Below are 19,005 nucleotides of genomic sequence, written 5' to 3' on the forward strand. Positions count from 1 at the left end.
AAAGTTAAAACACTAGAGAAGATATTTCTAATATGTGACTAATAAAAAGGTAATTCTTTTTATTTTAGTGATCTGTATTGATTTTCAAGTAAAGAGAGTAGTCCAATTTTTGGGTCAGCATTAACTGTTTGATTTGTAGTTTTACTGTGGTCTAGTATCCTGTAACCTGTGGGCATTCCCACTACATATGTAAATCAGTGCCCTTGATTCACAAATTCACTAGCATTTACCATTCAGAAGACCATATAGATACTGCAGTTTGCTTGGAGTTAGGTACCAGTGATTGATTAATTTGATTATTTCATGTTTTTAATATTACTAGAAGTAGTTTTAAATGATAGACATTTCCATAAATAAGATTGTCTATATTGCTTTCGAAGTCATTAAGCCAATAGTGTCTGGCTGCTGTAGACTCAGGAAAATTGTTTTCTAATAAGATATAATTGATAATGGATGTTAGCAACATATCTTATAAGTGTAAATACTTGTGTTTAAGTTGACTTTATATAGAGGGCAAAGTGTGGACATCTAATGTACATAAGCCTCCAACAATGACAATGCAGAGTTGGCTTTTTTGGAATTCTTTATTTGAAGATTTTGTTCTGGTATCTTGTATCCAACTGTTATCTGCCTTTTTGTCTTTAAGGTCCATTAGAGGTATGCGTTGAATCTGAACTAAAACTCAAGGAAGAGTTGCCTCCGTGTTCAGAAGAAGCATCTCAGCCTTTAGTTAATAATAGCAAAGCAGAGGAAGACAGCATAGCAGAATTGTCCTCTACACCTGAACTACAAGAGATTCCAGAGACATCTATTCCAGGTTCAGTTTTTATAATTTTATTTTTCAGATCACACTTGTTTCTTAGGGCGCGACCCCTAAGATCGGCTGGAGAGGCCCTCCTCTTGATCCCACCTGAAAACGTGGCTTTTTAAACAAGCCTTTACCATGATTAGTGATTATGGCTAAATCACTACATTTGAGGATTAGTGATTTGTTTCACATGCACTTTTTGGGGACTGATATAGTATATTGCCGCTATTTTTGTAGCTTGCTAGGTTTTATAGTACCTTTTGATGTATTACTATTTTAAATGTAATTGGATCAATTTTATTTATACTTCTCTATATTTTGTTGTATTTGTATACTGTTGCACTATTGAATGCTTTCTGTGAGCCACCCTGAGTTTCCCTTTGGGGAGATGGTGACGGGATACAAATATTTATTTATTTACAGTATTTATATTCCACCCTTCTCACCCCGAAGGGATCTCAGGGCAGATCACATTGTACACATACAAGTCAAACATTCGATGCCATATGAACATAGAGACAGAGACAGACACAGAAGCAATTAAACCTTCTCCAGCTTCCAGCTTCCTGAGGGTATGCTCGATTCCGGCCACAGGGGGAGCAGCTGCTTCATCATCCACTGTGAAGCCGACTTCTCATTCCTTTCCGCATGCTGGTGGCAGTTTTATGGTGTCGTAAATTTAGTTAAATTAGCTTCCCCACATAGTGGTACCTAAATTTCTTACTTGATAGATGCAACTATCTTTCGGGTTGCTTAGGTCAACAACGAGCAGGGGCTATTTTTTATTTTAATTGTTGGGTGCTCACTCTAACACAGACTGACCTCGAACTCATGACCTCTTGGTCATAGTGATTTATTGCAGCTGGCTACTAACCAGCCTACGCCACAGCCCGACCCCTTTATTATAAAGCTTTATTATTACTATTCTTTGGAGCAGAGTGGGAGTTTAAGTTCTTAGCTTGAAGGAATTATAATGGAGTGATCTGCTTGCCTGCTATGTATAGTCTTAATGTTAACATTAACATGGTATTTTATAATTAAAATGCATCAATTGTTATGTTCTTCCAGTTGCCAGTGCTTCTAAGAGAAATGATGGTTTTTCTGCTTCAAAAGCTGCAATTGAACATGAACCCAAGTTTAGATGCAAATTCCTAGACTGTTCCAAATCCTTTCGAAAAGCAAAACTGTTGCATTATCACATGAAATATTTTCATGGCATTGAGAAGTCACCAGAACCACAACAGAGTCCAACGACAAGAAATATTCAGACAAGAGGTTCCTTAGCATCTGAAAAAACGAATCAAGACATTTCTAACAGAAGGCGGACAACATCTGGTTGTTTGTGTAAGTAGTTTCCTGAAACATTTCCTTTCAGTTATTAATATATTTATTTCTTCTGCGTGTTGTCTGTGAAATGCACACATATGGGTTTCCCCAGTGCGCCTGCGCAGAGTTCGGAACCTTCTGAAAGCTTAAAAGTGAAACAAATTGGCGGGAGCCCCGCCTACTCTCCTCATGTAATATATATAGCCGTGGACGGGGCTAAGCCTCAGTTCTTCTTTCCACTCGACAGCAGACAGTAGGAACCTCTTATACTCTTTTGAATTTCTAACGGATTTTGACCTTGGACTGCCCCTACTTGCTGCCTTCTCCTGCCCCACTGGACTGGACCTCGACCACGTATCAGGCCAGACTATGTCTACTTTATCTTTTTAAAAATGTACTTCATGCGGGGCCAAACTTCCCGATTCAGATAGGCACAACATATGCCTCTTGTGCTTGGGCGAAGGACACGCTCCCCAAATCTGCCCAATTTGCCAATCTTTTACTCACCAGGCACGCCGAAACAGAGAGGCCCGCTTTAAGGCCGTTCTTTACGAGCAAGCCCTGGCGCCGGATGAAACACGCGCCCAAAAACGGCCCTATTCAGAGCCCTCCCCTCCTAACCGAGGCTCAAAGCTCCCTCCCTGCCAGGGAAGAGAATGCTGGTGAGGACTATCCGGCGCCTGAAGCACCACGCAAAAATGCCATGTCCTCCAGGACCAGGAAGGCCAGGCAAAAGGAGGGCCCTAAAAAGCCCAGGAAAGGGAGGCAAAACCGGGATGGAGAAAACACGCCTTGAGATCGAGGCTCTCTGAACCCGCCCTCTCCACAGCAGACTCCTCTCCACTTGTCTCCAGTTAACTTTTTACAGCCTCTCGCCGAAGCAAGCGGCGAAGCTGCGCCTGGCAGTTCCATGCCAACTGTGGAACCCTCCCTCCCTCAAATGCAGCAATATCCTCCTCCCCACTCGATTCCAGACAGGCAGAGCCATGAGGAGGAGCGGCAAGGCCGCAGCATTGAGCGATGCCGCCCCAGGACTGCTCAGTACCATGAATGCTCCCTCTCCCTCGAATCCAGGGCCTCTCGCTCTAGGAGCCCATCCAGAGTGTCTTCCTATGCCAGACCTTATTCTCCCAGTCGCAACTGCCCATACCATTACTCTGATTTCTTTTATCCCTAAATGGTAAGCTGATATAATTGCAGAATTATTGTTAAAAGTCTTGATGGTTCGGAAAGGGTGTATAGAAAATCACCAATCTGCTATGATAAAACATGTTATATTTGCTTGACAGATACACAATGGCACAGAACTGCAATATATTGTGCATGTGACTGTCTTTTAAGGATGGTCCATTAATATCCCCCAAATCTCTTGGAGAGGGATCAGTGGGCTCTCCAAATAAGCCATTGTTTCTAGTAATATGCACTCACCTAGATCACACATGAAATATTCTGGGAAATGTTTATGCAATTATTATAGTTTCATTCTGAAAATTTTATGAAATATTGGCATTAAATAAATTATTTAAATTATTTTCTAAAGCTACTAAAGAAAAGGAGAAGAACAAAGAGAAGAAAGTGAGAGACATTGCAAAAGCAAAAGCAAAGAAGAAAAAGAAGAAGAAAAAGAAAACTAAATCAGGTACTACTTTAACATTGCAAATTACTTTTTTTTCCTTTTGCTTTATGCCCTTTTTGCCCAACTGCTGTTATTTAGCAGAAAATATATTACTATATTTTAGAGGCAACAGTGGAATCATTAATATGGTAATTGTAATTCTGCCAGAGATATCTGTGCCTATTTGCTGAGGCAGCAGACAACAGTGGATTCTAATGGAGAATGAGAAAGTGCAAACCTGTCTTCTGAGTTGCTTGGGAAATAACCCAAGATCTGGATGCTATACACAGCCTCCATCATTTTGGAGGACTATGTTCATCCAGCTCCCGTTTTTCTGGAAAATGTTAGGGATCTTGGGAGATATAAAAATGTCCTCCAATGCTGTTTTCTCCACCCCACTTTGAAAGCCGCCTGCCTTTCTATTATATGGAGAGAACAGAGAAAGACATAGGCTCTACTTGATGGTAGGAAGTAGATTGTATGGATGGGGTATAAGCCTGTGTGTGTGTGTGTGTATAAAATCTAACACCCCATTCATTGTACTCTTCACCTTCTATTCCCTGGTTTAATGTGAAGATTTAATGTAGATACAATATTCTCATGTCCTTAACAGTGAGGTTTTGTTTGTACCTATTTACTATCACATTCATTCTTAAGTAATAATGCTTCTTCTTTAACAGAGCTTTCAGGGAGCGAAGAAAATACTGAATTCTCTCAAGATCTTTCTCCTCCAAGATCTCTCATTTCAACGAGATGTAGTTCAACAAGTCGATCATGTGCGCACTTAAGTACTCAGCTACATGGAACTGATTCTGGACATCGTAAACACAAAGAAAAAATAAATGGTAAGCTGGTAATAATGGTAATAATTGCAGAATTATTGTTAAAAGTCTTGATGGTTCGGAAAGGGTGTATAGAAAATCACCAATCTGCTGTGATAAAACATGTTATATTTGCTTGACAGATACACAATGGCACAGGACTGCAATATATTGTGCGTGTGACTATCTTTTAAGGATGGTCCATTAATGCAGACTAGAAAAGCAAGGCTGTTCCTGATCCTGATCCAAAATGTTGGTGCTTTGAAGCCCTATGTGACTTCGAACCAGTGTACCTGAAATAGTGTCTATTCCTTTGAGTGCCAGCTTTTAATGTGTAACTTTTTGTTTTTGTTGTTGTTTATATTGCTGGCCATAAATATAAAATAAAGAGTACATAAAGTGTACCCTTTATCTTATATTTGTTTAGTGGAGAGCTTATATTTAATGCATAAACTGAGTCTGGCACAGAAGCAAGATATCAAGTAAATTGAAAATGTGAAAGTCTTGTTAATGGTTATTTCTTGCCTTATGTTGCACTGTACTCACCATATCCTTGAGCTGTGACTTCAACTAACCAAGATACTTAGTTATGAAATAGCATAGGGAGCAGTGCAGATGACTGTGGGGTGCATTCCTGGGGCTTCCCTAAATCAGCTCACTAGCCATCCACTTTTGGCTTGCGAACTAATTACCTGAAGTGCTTTAGGCACTGCTTCAAAGGCAGAAACAGGTGGCTGGCAGCAGGATTCCATGAGGCAGGAAAGCCAGAAGAATATATGGCTGGCGGCTGGGGCTTGCTCTTTGCTGTCCTGTGATATTTTATAAGTAAGGAATAAGGAATTTTAACATCTATATTTTGGGCATCTGTTTATAGAGTCCCTGAACCAAACCCCAGGAGAGACCTATCTGAAATTACTCAGATTTACTGCAGTTGAATTCTTTTTACAGAGGATGATACCTTGAGTGAGTCGTCTGCAGATAGTTTGCTCTGGAGTGATGATGACTGCAGTCGCGATATTGATGTAACAACTAATCCTGATGAGGACCTTGAAGATGATGATGATAGTGGCTTTGAGATTGTTCGATGCATTTGTGAAGTGGAAGAAGAAAATGATTTTATGATTCAGGTACACAGTAGTGGATTGTGGGTATGTAATGAGGTAAATCTGGGTAGGATACTTGTAGTGAGGACCAGCCTTTCACATGAGCCTGTACTAGTGTACTTTCAGCTGAACCAGCTGATAATGAGTCCTCGAAGTTACAAGATCTACTTTTAGTTTACATTTTGAGGATTTTCAGTCAATATCCATGTTTGCAGGAATATTGGGATGTCAGAGGGATATTTTGTGGTAATAACACTGCTCCAGTTGATGTGGGCTTTTCCAAGGAGAGGGGAAGGTTGTTTTGGTGGGGTTTTTTGTCTTTTTAAAAAATGTGTTGTTGCTCTGTTTTTTCCAATTTTCAATTTTCCCAGTTCCTTTAGGAGCATAGTTAACTATTCCAGAGGTTGAGCATAACAGCCCTGGATTGTCTTCTCCCAATTCAGATTTTGATCTGAGTTGGAAAAGAAATTGACTCTGCAACCCAAGCTTACTCAGCTTTTTCTAACAGCGGAAACAGTAGGATGGGGCAGAGTTTCTTAAACTTTTTCATTTGTGACCTCACACCAGAAGCAACTTGCAATATATTCTCAATTCGCTTCGCCTAATAGCTGGTAAACTGGCTGGGATTTCTGGGAGTTGTAGGCCAAAAACATCTGGGGTCCCCAGGTTGAGAACCACTGTTCTGTAGAGTCCACTGTAAACACTGCAGAACAAATTTGTGTAACTAAAAACAGTCACTAGGTGATATTCAGAAAACCTTTAGTGTTACCAAATTTTTTGCAACCTCAACATTGAACTAAGGGGACCCTATTTGGCGTCAGAACCCACTGTTTAATAAGCAATAGGATAGGGGATAATCTGTTATATTTGGGATGGAATTCAAGTCAGGACAATGGCTAAATGTAGATTTCTTGAATTCAAATAGTTCTGTATTTCTCAATGTACCTAGCTACAAGGTATCCTACTGCTTCTACAGCAGCGGCCTAGATAATTAAATGGTAGAGATGGGTGGATTGAGAGCAGGTGCTTGTAAGTCTCCTTGTAGTAGTATCATACTCTGCTATGTAGTCTTGTATATCATCATGCCCATGACAAGATTGGACTTGGACTCAAACGATTCAACAGTAAAATACATGTGTATCTCATTGATCTAATTTTGTTTGTGTTACAATAGTGTGAAGAATGTCTCTGTTGGCAGCATGGAGTTTGTATGGGTTTATTAGAAGAGAATGTACCTGAGAAATATACCTGCTATATTTGTCAAGATCCTCCAGGTACAAAGATTTCTAAAGTTGCAGAACCTTCTAATAGTATGTAGTAATTATATTATTTTATGTCTTTCAAAAGAACTTACTTAATTTTGATTGGCATCCTGTTGAGTGGTTATGTTTTTAATCCAGAATTTTGGGAATTCACATTATGGTCATTAACCACTTAATGTGACACCCCCCCCCCAAAAAAAAACAAAAAAAACCCTACCTTTTCAGCCAGACATTACTCCTGCCCAAGGGTTAGATTGAGATGCTGGGCAATAACATATTATCCTGGTGTCAAGGCATAAGGGGTTTCTCTAACAGCCTGTTCTCAGTGTACTCTGTAACTGGGGGAGCACTGCAGATATAATTCCCAGCACACCGCTTTGGAGTGCCTCAGAAACTTTTCTGCTTGACTGAAAAGGTAGGTTTTATGAGAGTTGTATTGCCAGGCGTAGCTACGTCACAGTTATATCTGACAATGTGAGATTGTTTTAATTGGTGGTTTGTAAATGTGTTCCTTCTAGCATGATGCATGGAATTTCGTTTGAGTTTCTTCTGTCATTCACAAGCTCTAAATGAAACATATTTAATATAAATTGAATTTAGTAGGAAATCATCTTATGCTGGATGGAGTTACAGAGATCCACAGCTTGAATATGTTCATGGGTTTAATCCTGAACCTGGAAGCTCACATTTCAGCGGTAATCAGGAATGCAATAGCATAGTGTCAGCTGTGCCCATTTTTCGAGATGTCAAATCTGGCCACAGTGTTACATGACTTAGTTGGTTGTATTACTGTAACTTGCTCTACATAGGGCTTCCTTTGAGGATATTCGGAAAACAGGTGGTCCAAAAAGCTGCCACCAGATTATTAACTGGGGCTAGCTGCAACTCTCTTGTTGCAACTGCTCCACTATCTTGCCAGTCCATTTCCTGGTACAATTCAAAAGTTTTGATCTATAAAACCCTTTACAGCTCAAGTCCAGGTCATTTGAAGGACCATAATCTCTCTTACAAATCTGCCTGTGGAATCTGCTGGAGAGGCTTTTCTGTTCCTACCACCCTTACACCTGGTGGAAACACATCTCAATGGCTGCCTCCATGCTCTGGAGCTCCTTTCTCAATAATGTTTAGCTCTATACCCTCCCCATTCTTTCAGTAATCAGGTGAAAATCTTTCTGTTTCAACAGGCCTGATTGTACAGGGCCCATCCCATCTCAAGAGTCAGCTGTATTTTCTTTTTGTTACTTACGTTATGCTTTTTAAAAATAATATGTTTTTAACTGTCTTCAAAAACATTTTAATAGTTTAATCATTTCTTGATACTTGTGCTTAGTGATTTTAACTACATTAAAAATCTGTTGTGAGACATTTAGTGTGTTTAACTGGGGAAAAGGTAGATATAACAACAACAACAGTAACATCACTGACATTAGGCTGCATTGAGGGTACATATTGCTGATTATGTGCTTGACAACTTATGAAGTGTTAAACTGACAGTCTTTTAATGCACGTATATTGTGTCAGGTTACTTTCTCATCTTTGGATAGAAAAGTAGCAGTTCGTAGTTCAGAATATTGTGCCTGTACCAGTTTATGATTTTAATAATTGTGCAGGCCACTTCTGACTTAGAATGAAAGTAGACATTATAAGACTTGGATTATGTTACTTGCAATTAGATAAAAGATTTGTCTATTCATTGTTTCTTGAAATCTTAAAATCCCATCAAGGAGTTGAATAGTATTGAACTCCATTTGTCTGTGAAGTTTGGGTAGATGTTTTTTTTTACTGCATAGCAGGTTTTCTCATTCATTGGAGATCTCTTATTAAAGTTGAGTTCTGCAGTCAGAACTGCCATTAAAGCAAGATGAAGGAGTAGAGAATTAGGATAATAGTGTGTTTATATATTTATTTTTATATGTCGTGTTTGCCTTTACTTCTGCTGCTTTAGGTAAGAGATCCAGCTTGAAGTACTGGTATGAAAAGGACTGGTTGTGCAGCGGTCACATGCATGGCTTAGCATTTTTGGGAGAAAACTATTCCCATCAAAATGCTAAGAAAATAGTAGCTACACACCAACTTCTTGGCGATGTGCAAAAAGTGATAGAAGTACTACATGGCCTTCAACTGAAAATGAGCATTTTGCAGTAAGCAGTGTTTTTATATTCTTTTTTTATTATATTGGCATTTTGCAGAGTCACGGGTGGTTGTAATTTGCTAAATGTTTTGTATATGGTATTAAATAGTTTCAAGTATATAATGGGCTGATTTATAAACACGTTATATCAAAATTATGCACCATTCCCCACTCCAGTACAACTGGAGTTCACTACAGCTTTTCTGTTGTAGATTAATGACAGATTATAGTGTATTTACTGTACGAGATCAAAAATTAGTTAATTTTAATTGTTTTATGGTTATATAAGTATTTTGTCTTAAGTTGTCAGACCATTTATTCATAAAGTAGTATTGGAAGGACACACTAGTCCTTTCTTTTGGTAGAAAAAACAAATGTAAAGTTAATATGGTTGCCAATCTGAACCTCTGGAATGTTTCTTCTACTTTTCCCATACTAGAAAAATTGTTACCTGCTATATTTTTATTCCATGTATGTTAAATGCACAGGAATAAGGTTGGTAATTGTAGGAGCTACCAGACACAGTGTAGGTGCTCAGAGCACTGTGTCTGCTGCTCAAAAAATATTTCTAAATGATATGTCTCTAGTGATATATGGGACAACTTACTTTGTGGGTGGATAACTGGCTTTTAATGGGAGCTCTGCGTTTTGTGTCAGCAATTTTATAATTTCTGTAGTACAAGAATCTGTATTTATGCTAATCGTTTCAGTCATTGAGAAAGTCTGTTTCTACTGATAAACTATTAATCATAATAAGTATTATGTGTTTTCTAGGATTTTCTCTCTTTTAGTTATAAACTCTGTAAATTCTGAGTGCTGGTGCTATATAATTATAAAATATTCTTATATGTTTGTTCAAGAATACTAGTTATTATTTCATCTTTTCTACAGGCCAAGTTTTTCTTGGTTATATTATTTCTGTTGAATAGCCTATGAAGTATTTAAAATATTGCCATGGCAGACACACACTAGTCAATGTTATGCTGAATTTGCTGAAATTTGATGTGCAGAATGAAGGATGGGATAATATCAGAGTCAATAATAATATTGACTATTGTCACATTTAATTATTTCAAAAAAGCAAATAATAAACTTTTTAAAAATTTGAGTGTGACTTTCACTTTCTTATCCTTTCATCAGAAGCAAAGAACATCCTGACTTGAAGCTCTGGTGTCAGCCGTGGAAACATCTTGATGTAGAAGAGAAATCTCATACTATGCGCCTCATTCATGTTGAAGAAAACTGTTGCAAAGAAGAGACTGCAAGTTACAGAACTTTTAATGGAACCATTGACAAATCTTCAGCCATTCCTTCTGTAGAGGAATCTTATATTACCAGTGAACACTGTTACCAAAAACCTCGAGCCTACTATCCTGCAATAGAACAGAGACTTGTTGTAGAAACCAGAAATTCGGACATTGATGAGAGTGTTAATAGGATAAGAGAGAATGGAGATGATACAATAGTGGAGCGGTTAGGATGGGAACTGGATAGAGAAATATGCAAGTTGGAAAATGAGTCAAAACATAATTACTCTAAGGTATGTTGGTCTGGGGTCTTCCTGGGTTTTGGTAGTTGGGAGACAAACTCTACTGGAAATTGTGTGGCTGAATAGTGGAAAGCTAAGGTTGGACTCTGGGATAAATTAGCACATTGAGTGATACAGCATATAGTTTGGAGGTTCTTTAGAGGTGTTAATAGAAGGGGGGATAAACAAATGCATTGCCAGTTAATTATAACAGATAAAATAGAAATACCAAAACATTGAAACCCCTTTGTATGTATCCAAGCTTATAAAATATTTGCTAGGAAAAGTGGGCACAATTACTTTTGCTTTTTTAAATAAATAAAGGCTTTATTTGCCTTAAGGTTAGTATTGTATTTAATTAATTAGCTTTCAAAACTAAATTACATGCTGTACAGTAAAACAGTTTATTATTTGCTTACCTTAGGGAATTGTGATGATTCTGTGTCTATGCATTCTATATAACAATTTCCTAAACTTTCTAACTTATTCAAACAAGCATATTATTGTTTCAGTTCATTCCATAAAAGAATCTATAATGTTAAAACATGCTCTGAGGCTTGTAATATCTGACACAAAAAAACATGTTTCCACTCATGTATTGTCTACTCTTACTTTTGATCCAGAAATATTAGTATAGTAGAGTCTCACTTATCTAACGTTCTGGATTATCCAATGCATTTTTGTAGTCATTGTTTTCAATACATCATGATATTTTGGTACTAAATTCATAAATACAGTAATTACTACGTAGCATTACTGTGTATTGAACTACTTTTTCTGTCAAATTTGTTGTTAAGCATGATGTTTGGGTGCTTATTTTGTAAAATCATAATGTAATTTGATGTTTAATAGACTTTTCCTTAATTTCTCCTTATTATCCAACATATTTGCTTATCCAGCGTTCTGCCGGCCCGTTTATGTTGGATAAGTGAGACTCTACTGTACTTGCATTTATTCATTTTTACTGTAAAATGCAACTTTTATTGAATATTATATTGGACAACTCAACACTTATTAGAATGATTGATTTCCATATTTTGGCAGATAAGAGAGAAAGTCACGGCTGAAGAAGACAGTGACGTGAAACTGCTGGAGAAGGACAAGGAAGGAGTTGTGAATTCTCAGTTGCAGTGGCAACTTAATCTTTTAGCCCATGTTGAGTCTCTGCAAGATGAAGTTACTCATAGGATGGATTTAATTGAAAAGGAACTAGATGGTAAATAGCTTTATTTTTCATTTTACAGTTCTTTGCTCTTATGATGACTACATTCATTCAGAATACATTCCCTTTTGTCTACAGTTGCCGATTTCTGGACTGCTAATTGCTAATAATTCGGAAGCACATGTTATGCACTGTGCTACATACAGTTCTGATGCTGTAGCAGTGATTTTTAATTAGGTTTCAAATTTTCAAATGGATACAAATTAAATTAAATAACTTTAAGTTCTGATTGCCATTACCTCATATACTAGTAAATAGTAATTAACAATTTCTTGAGTATTGGATTCAATTTTTAAAACAAAAGCCTTGAAAATTGTGTACCAAAGCCATCAAGTTGTGGCACTTTACTGTATTTCTTCATGTCACCCATATTTGCTAAAAGATCTCAGCTTTTGTGATTTGTTTGCATAGGCCTAAATTATCCTGCATGAAAAACAGCTCATATCCTGTTTCTTAGGATATGCTGTTTTATAGCAAGTTATGAAATGATAAAAATCTGTTTTATCTCTTCTGTTTTCTGATGCTTTCTACTAGGGATAGTAGATTTATTTATTTTCATACATTTATATCCCGTCCTTCTCACTCCCGGAGTAGGACTCAGGGCGGTCTTACAACTAGCAACCATTAGATGCCAACAAAACAATTATAACAATTACAGTTAAAACAATTAGTTAAAAACATCTATATATATAAAAGACAAATGGTGTCCTCCCCTCCCACTAAACAACAAAAGTACAAGCCCCAGAACCTAGAAATTTGGCAGCACAATCCACCATCCTTGCCTCTAGGTTCTGGCAACAAAAAGAAAAGAAAAATAAAGTCCTAATTAGAGGGAGAGGAATAATTGTCTTTAGCCAATTGCTGCCAGTTAGAAGACTAAGCTCCACCCACTTGGTCTCCGAGCAACCTACTCAGGCCTCACTCTCTCTTCCACACTGCCTATAAAATACAGATTATCTTATCTGAACTGGATTATATGGCATTGTAGACTCAAGGCCCTTCCACACAGCTATATAACCCATTTATAATCTTATATTATCTGCTTTGAACTGGATTATCTTGAGTCCACACTGCCATATAATCCACTTCAGTGTGCATTTTATTCAGCTCTGTAGAAGGAGCCTCATATAATCCAGTTCTAAGCAGATAATATAAGATTATTCTATCTCACCAATGATATCCAGGATGGGACAACTCTATCTGCCTGAGGAGACTGTGAATGTTCCACTTGGCCACCTTGATTGTCATTGAATGCCCTTGCACCTTTAAGGCCTGGCTGCTTTCTGCTTCGGAGAGGAATCCTTTGTTGGGAGATGTTAGCTGGCCCTCAGTACATCATGTCTGGAATTCCCTGATTACTCAGTGCTGTTCTTTAGTTAACTGTCCTGATTTCACAGATTTTTTTTTAATACTGGGAGCCACATTTTGTTCATTCCAGGCAGGCAGGAACCATCCAGGCTTTGAAGCTACAAGGCTATTCAGTGCCAATTCCAACATTCACACTTGCCTAAAGCAGACAACAGTTCTTTCTTCCACCCTGGTCATTCCACAGATATATCAACCCCACTTCCTTTTGTTACAACAGATTTCACAACCTCTGAGGATGCCTGCCATACATGCAGGCAAAACATCAGGAGACAATACATTTGGAACATGACCAGGCAGACCACAGAACTCAGAGCAACCCAATACAAAGAGAAACAAAAATACTAAAATAAATACAAAAACTAATTAAAAAACAAAATAAAATAATACAATTTAAAAAAACATAAATAAAAATAATATAATCAAATAATAAAATATAATACATACAAATAATAAAATAAAATAATAAAAACACAAATACAGTAATAATGAAAGAATAAAAATAAAATAAATACAAATAATACAATAAAAATAATAAAAACGCTAAAAATAATTAAAAACACTAAAAAATTAATACAATAAAATACTATAACAACAGAAAATAACTAAAAATAATACAAGAAAATAATAAAATATAATAAATAAAAAGATAAGTTACAATAAAATTAATTAAAAAATACAAATAAAGTCAAATAAAAATTCCACAACAATTTTTAACCAGTACCACCACCACTTTGCCACAGCAACGCGTGGCTGGGCACAGCTAGTCAATTATAAAACATCATTTTAAAAATTACACCAGTTCAACGTCATAATCCAGAATCTGTCCATTGTTGATCACAGAAATCATTCTCGTTAATTATTGTTGCATGTGCTGCTCAAACACTTGATCTGAGAGCCATGTTTTGAATTTAACCAGCATTTATCCTCTTTAGCATTCTATTATTGAGAGACATACTTTAAATTAACTTACAGTGCTATTCATGTACCCATGGCAGTACCATAAACTGGAAGTTATATGTTATTACCAAAAGTGAAGTGTTGTATGTGAGAACAAAGTGGCAGATCTTGATGGCTAGGTCTGCTATGCCGACATCTGGAATGATGTTCATGACACTTAGTGTGAGATGTTGGTATATAGGGATTTTACATCCATAGTGGCCCAGCTGTTCCCAGAGATGTTGCGGATGGACTAATTTCTGCAGGTAGTCAGTAATGTCCTCCACGTAGCTAGTGTTGGTGACATGTGATCTAAGGACATCGTCCATATATCCAGAGGTTCCAACTGTGAATGTTCCAATGGGTTGCTCTTTTATGTGTTTTGGATAAAAGATAGAATGTGCCTGGTCAAGGTTCCTGAGATGTGTCAATTTAGATTTGGTTCTGCACCTCTATAGGAAATTCCCTGTGTAGTCTGTGAAATTCTTTCCAGTATTAATCTGTGGGATCATTAGATGGAATTCTGTAAAATGAAGTGTTGGACAGTTTCTTTATACAGTCAGATTTGTTCATCATGACTATAGCTCTTCCTTTGTCAGCTTCTTTGATTACTATATTAGGTTTCTTCCTGAGACTTGTTCCTTGTAGCTGACATTGTATGGTAAATTCTTTCCTATTGATGATTTCTGTCCAGGTGTGGGGCAGATGCATTCTATGGAGAAGTCTAGTTCCATGTAACAACTCTCAGGAGGTATCTTTATGGTAGGAAGAAACCAAGAAGTGCAGCCAGCAGGAGCAGAAGGAGGATGTGGAGGAGGAGGAGGAGCCTGATGCAAACCCTTTCTCCCTGCTCCTTCTGGTGCCTTTTCTATCCTCCTCTTTCAGTTCTGCCAAGCCCAGTGGCTGTTCCTTCTCTTCTTCCATCGGTCCTGGGGCCAGGTGACAAGGTGCAAGAGGCTGCCTTCCCTACCATCTTTCTTGGCTCCTTCCTCCCACTCTTCTCTACCACCTGCTCCCTTTTCACTTGATTTAGTCTTTCAGATAGATGTGATACTAGCCATCTCTTGGTTTTATTGCCTTTCACAATCTCTGCCCTCGTCCTCCTCCCATTCTGTCGAAGGAGGTGGCACATAGATATCACACACACACGCACATGTAGCTGTGACTACATGGTCTGCTTTGTGGAAAGAGGGATGATGGCGTGGGGAGAAAGAGGTGGTGAGTGGATGGTGTAAACAGCCATCCTTTCAAACATGCTTAGAGCTCACAGATGCAGAGCTGGCACCAAAGTTTGTGGAACAATCAATGGAGGAGAGTCCCCTCTTCTCTGTCACAAATTCTGCAGCAAATGCCACCCTCTTCTGGCTTTGGCTTCTACATCAGCTGGTATCTTCTTTTTACTGGCCTCTGTTTTGCCTCTTTTGCTCAGAGAGTTATAACCGAACCATTGACCCCAGAACCACCAGCAAAACAAACTGTTAGTGCTGCTCAAGACTGAAATATGTATAACCGATTGAAACTTAATTATTGTGTAGATGTGTAAAAATTAATAATCCTTATTACTTTTCAGTTCTGGAAAGCTGGTTGGATTATACTGGAGAACTGGAACCACCTGAACCACTGGCTAGACTCCCCCAACTGAAACATTGTATTAAGCAACTACTTACAGACTTGGGCAAAGTACAACAAATAGCACTTTGCTGTTCAACATGATACTGGAGACTTCTGCAAGATGGCCGGGGAATATCACATGGCAAGCGCTCTTCTGTTTAAGTGGAATAACAGGCTTGTTGCATGTGATGCAGAACTGACTTCAGGGAATTGTTTAGGGAAAAGGGTTACTCTTCAGAAAAGTAATTTTTGTTCATTTGGCTTTTGCTAGGCATTTTTAATATTATGAAAATATTATGAAAAGGGATTTGTTCTTGTCTTCAAAGGCTAGAAGCAAGTTGGCAACAGACATTTCACTCCTTGTATCAAGTTGTTGAACTAACATTAATGTTCTTTGCATACACTGACAATTTTGTGCCACTGGAGAACAAAGTTATAAGAGCCAAAAAGGATTAGTTGACCAAGGCTGTAAATTACATTCTACATAGTTAATTTAAATGACGAGTGCATCAGGCACAGTCATATTTTATTTTTATGGTTTATGCATAACCACAATATTTAATCCATAAAAGATATTATTTTCAAGCCTAGCAAGTATGAATGTCTAATTTTACTGTATATTGTTACAAGATGTTTGCAGATGACCTGAAACGTATCTGCTATTTAAAATAGGTGGAGCAGAAGGTCACAACTTGGTTGCACTTCTTTTCCTAGTAAATTATCATTTTCATATTTATCATGACATTGTAGCATGACTTCTATGGTACTGGGAAGCCTGTTTATGTTGTACTTCTGTGCATTCTTGGATTTTTAAGCCTGGCCATGCAGTGCCTCCCGTGGCCCGGTGCGAATGGGATGCCCTCATATGAGGAGGGCATAACAGAAGAGTTGGAAGTAAACGATGTACTACAAATCCAGATTTAGCCAAGGTCTGTGATAGATGCTGTATAGTTTTCTATCCTGTTAATGATTGGCATTCCGGTTATAGTTTGAATTGTAGTCTTTTTCAATATTATAAACTTCCTCATTGTAGAGACTTGTAAATGTGTGGTTTTGGGAATCAGTTTATTTTATATTTGTATAAATTAAGCCTCAAGATCTATGCATGAGGTTCTGTTCCAAAAGACTGTGGGACATTATATTAAACAGTATGTTTTCAAAATCCCTTTTTGTACCTTTATTTTTAGTTTCTTTATTTGTATTATTTGTGAGATCCAAGTGAAAATGCTGCTTAAGTTGAAATTAGGTTATCCAGTACCTTTTGGAAACATTGGTGTGTATTGTAAGTATTTGGTATGTTTAAAAATGCTTGCAGATCATATTTCCATTTTATTTTTTATTAGTCAACATCTGAGGGGGACAAGAATGGACTATTTTTGCATTGAAGGTGTTCTGAATGTTGGATTTATATTACCTTGATATTCTGTTTTTGGACACCACCAAAGTTTGAAATTAAAGCACATTTGTGAGCTGAAGATCTGTTAAATGTACAAATTAATAATTATGGATACAAATCTGTAATGTTCATATGCTGCAAAATTATGTAAATTAAAGTTAGCCAATGTTTGTCATACAATTAACATTTTGACCAGCTGATCTTTCAGAAAGAATTACTACACTATTCCAAGTTGAAACAAAGGCATTTTGTGCCAAGACTTAATTTCAGGGAATAATTTGTCTCTAGTTTATTGGCACTTACTGGTTTTGAGTGTAATATCTGTACAGCAGATAAACTTGTTTTTGCTGTAATAATTTGGAATAAAGCTTATGCGATGGTTAAATGAGACCTAATTGTTTCAAAGTCAAGTAGTTTTTGCATTGTCTGAATTTTCACAGTGGTATTTATTATCCAGAGATGCAATATTTAGATCGCATCTTTCTGTCTTCTAACTGTAAACAAATGCAGGAGTAAAGCTTGCAGTGCTCTTCTGATATTTGATCAGCTTCTTTGTTTCTTTATGATTTCCTCCACTGATTCTGGGGCCAGTACTCTATCCCTGAAACTCTCAAAAGGTTTCATTGACTGTAATTGGTATTTCCTTTAAAATATTAAAGGGGAGTGCAACGTATTTACAAGTGCCTCTTCTGTGGACTTCAAGAGCTACACAATGGGCTTTATATTTTCAACACTGGGAGAAGTGACTTATAAAAACTTGACCGTTGCTTTCCTATATAGTACAGCAAAGGCTAAAAGTACTAGCTATGTAAAGGAAAGTTCTCACCAGTGCTAGAAAAAAAATCCTACAAATTAAGTTGTTTGTGCTGTTACCTTCTCTTAGAAGTAGCTACAAATAATGAGTCACTTGTGCTTGCTTTTTCAACAATGAATGCACACTAATGGCAACTTGAGGAGGGATCATTTCAATTCTTTTGCAATGGTAGCAGTTACTTTTGTTGTTACGGCGACATAATCTCACTGAACGTTGAAAAACAAGAATGACATGTGTCAATTGCTGGACTAGAAGGGAATGTGTTTTGTCCAATAGGACAGCAGCTTGCAAAATTCCAGTTTTTAAATGTAACTTATTCTAAGAACTAAGAATTTTTAAAAATGGCAATAATGATGATTAACAGCTACAAAAGTAGAAAAGGACTTGGAAGTATAACTGATTGTTCATTTAAAATAAGTTTGCCATCCCGTTCAGTAGTTATGAAACTGTTAGCTGGACCTGTGTTCTCATAACTGCTAAGAATTAATACTTATTGTCATTAACAATGGAATGTGTTCCCAAAAAGCTATCTCAATCTGGCAGCAACCCAGTAGAAGGGTTTCTGAGTTGCTGCAGGTTGGGGCACTGAGAAATGACTTCCGTAGCACACTCCCGGATGCAGATGCATTGAGACTAGTAGTTGTGGCAGGATATCAAGGGTCTTATTTTTATTATTATATCCCTCTCTGTCTCTAAAAAGAGGCCCAAAGTAGCTTCTCCAGCAGCCTATTCTAAATGCATCTTGCAGTGAGGAGTTTACTTGCAAACATAATGTCTCAGTCCTCTGATTTGCAAGTACCCCAGAAACCCTTCAGTTGGGGCACTTACAGGCCGAAATGGTAAAGTTTTGGAGGGTGGGACCATGAGACATAACTTCAGAGCTATCATCGTAGTTAGGGTGATGATGTAGGATCTTGGCCAAAAGTTTACAGAAGTAGTATATTATTCTGAACACCAGTATTAGCTGAAACAGCTTCATTTTCCCCCATCTCCTATTTGCCCTCCAAAGGAAGAAGATTGTAATTATTTATTTTATTTATTTACCATATTTATATCCCGCCTTT

The 19,005-nt window shown here is 37.5% G+C and overlaps 1 protein-coding gene across 5 annotated transcripts in view; it reads left to right on the forward strand.

The window, feature by feature from the left end:
• The window catches only part of phf20 (PHD finger protein 20), a 58,171-nt gene extending 40,654 nt beyond the window's left edge, over positions 1-17,517 (forward strand). For 3 of the 5 annotated variants that reach the window (XM_008109960.3, XM_008109962.3, XM_062978762.1), the window contains 10 exons: positions 647-817; positions 1,877-2,152; positions 3,675-3,773; positions 4,430-4,594; positions 5,519-5,697; positions 6,848-6,983; positions 8,881-9,076; positions 10,207-10,606; positions 11,639-11,810; positions 15,691-17,517. In XM_008109960.3, the coding sequence (XP_008108167.2) occupies positions 647-817; positions 1,877-2,152; positions 3,675-3,773; positions 4,430-4,594; positions 5,519-5,697; positions 6,848-6,983; positions 8,881-9,076; positions 10,207-10,606; positions 11,639-11,810; positions 15,691-15,833 (1,937 nt within the window). In that variant the 3' untranslated portion in view covers positions 15,834-17,517. The remainder of the gene's footprint in view (positions 1-646; positions 818-1,876; positions 2,153-3,674; positions 3,774-4,429; positions 4,595-5,518; positions 5,698-6,847; positions 6,984-8,880; positions 9,077-10,206; positions 10,607-11,638; positions 11,811-15,690) is intronic. The other 2 variants (XM_008109961.3, XM_003220478.4) reach the window with 1 other exon arrangement.
• The last annotated feature ends 1,488 nt before the right edge of the window (positions 17,518-19,005 follow it).

Source organism: Anolis carolinensis, chromosome 4, assembly GCF_035594765.1.
Source record: "Anolis carolinensis isolate JA03-04 chromosome 4, rAnoCar3.1.pri, whole genome shotgun sequence".
NCBI classification, from domain to species: Eukaryota; Metazoa; Chordata; class Lepidosauria; order Squamata; family Dactyloidae; genus Anolis; species Anolis carolinensis.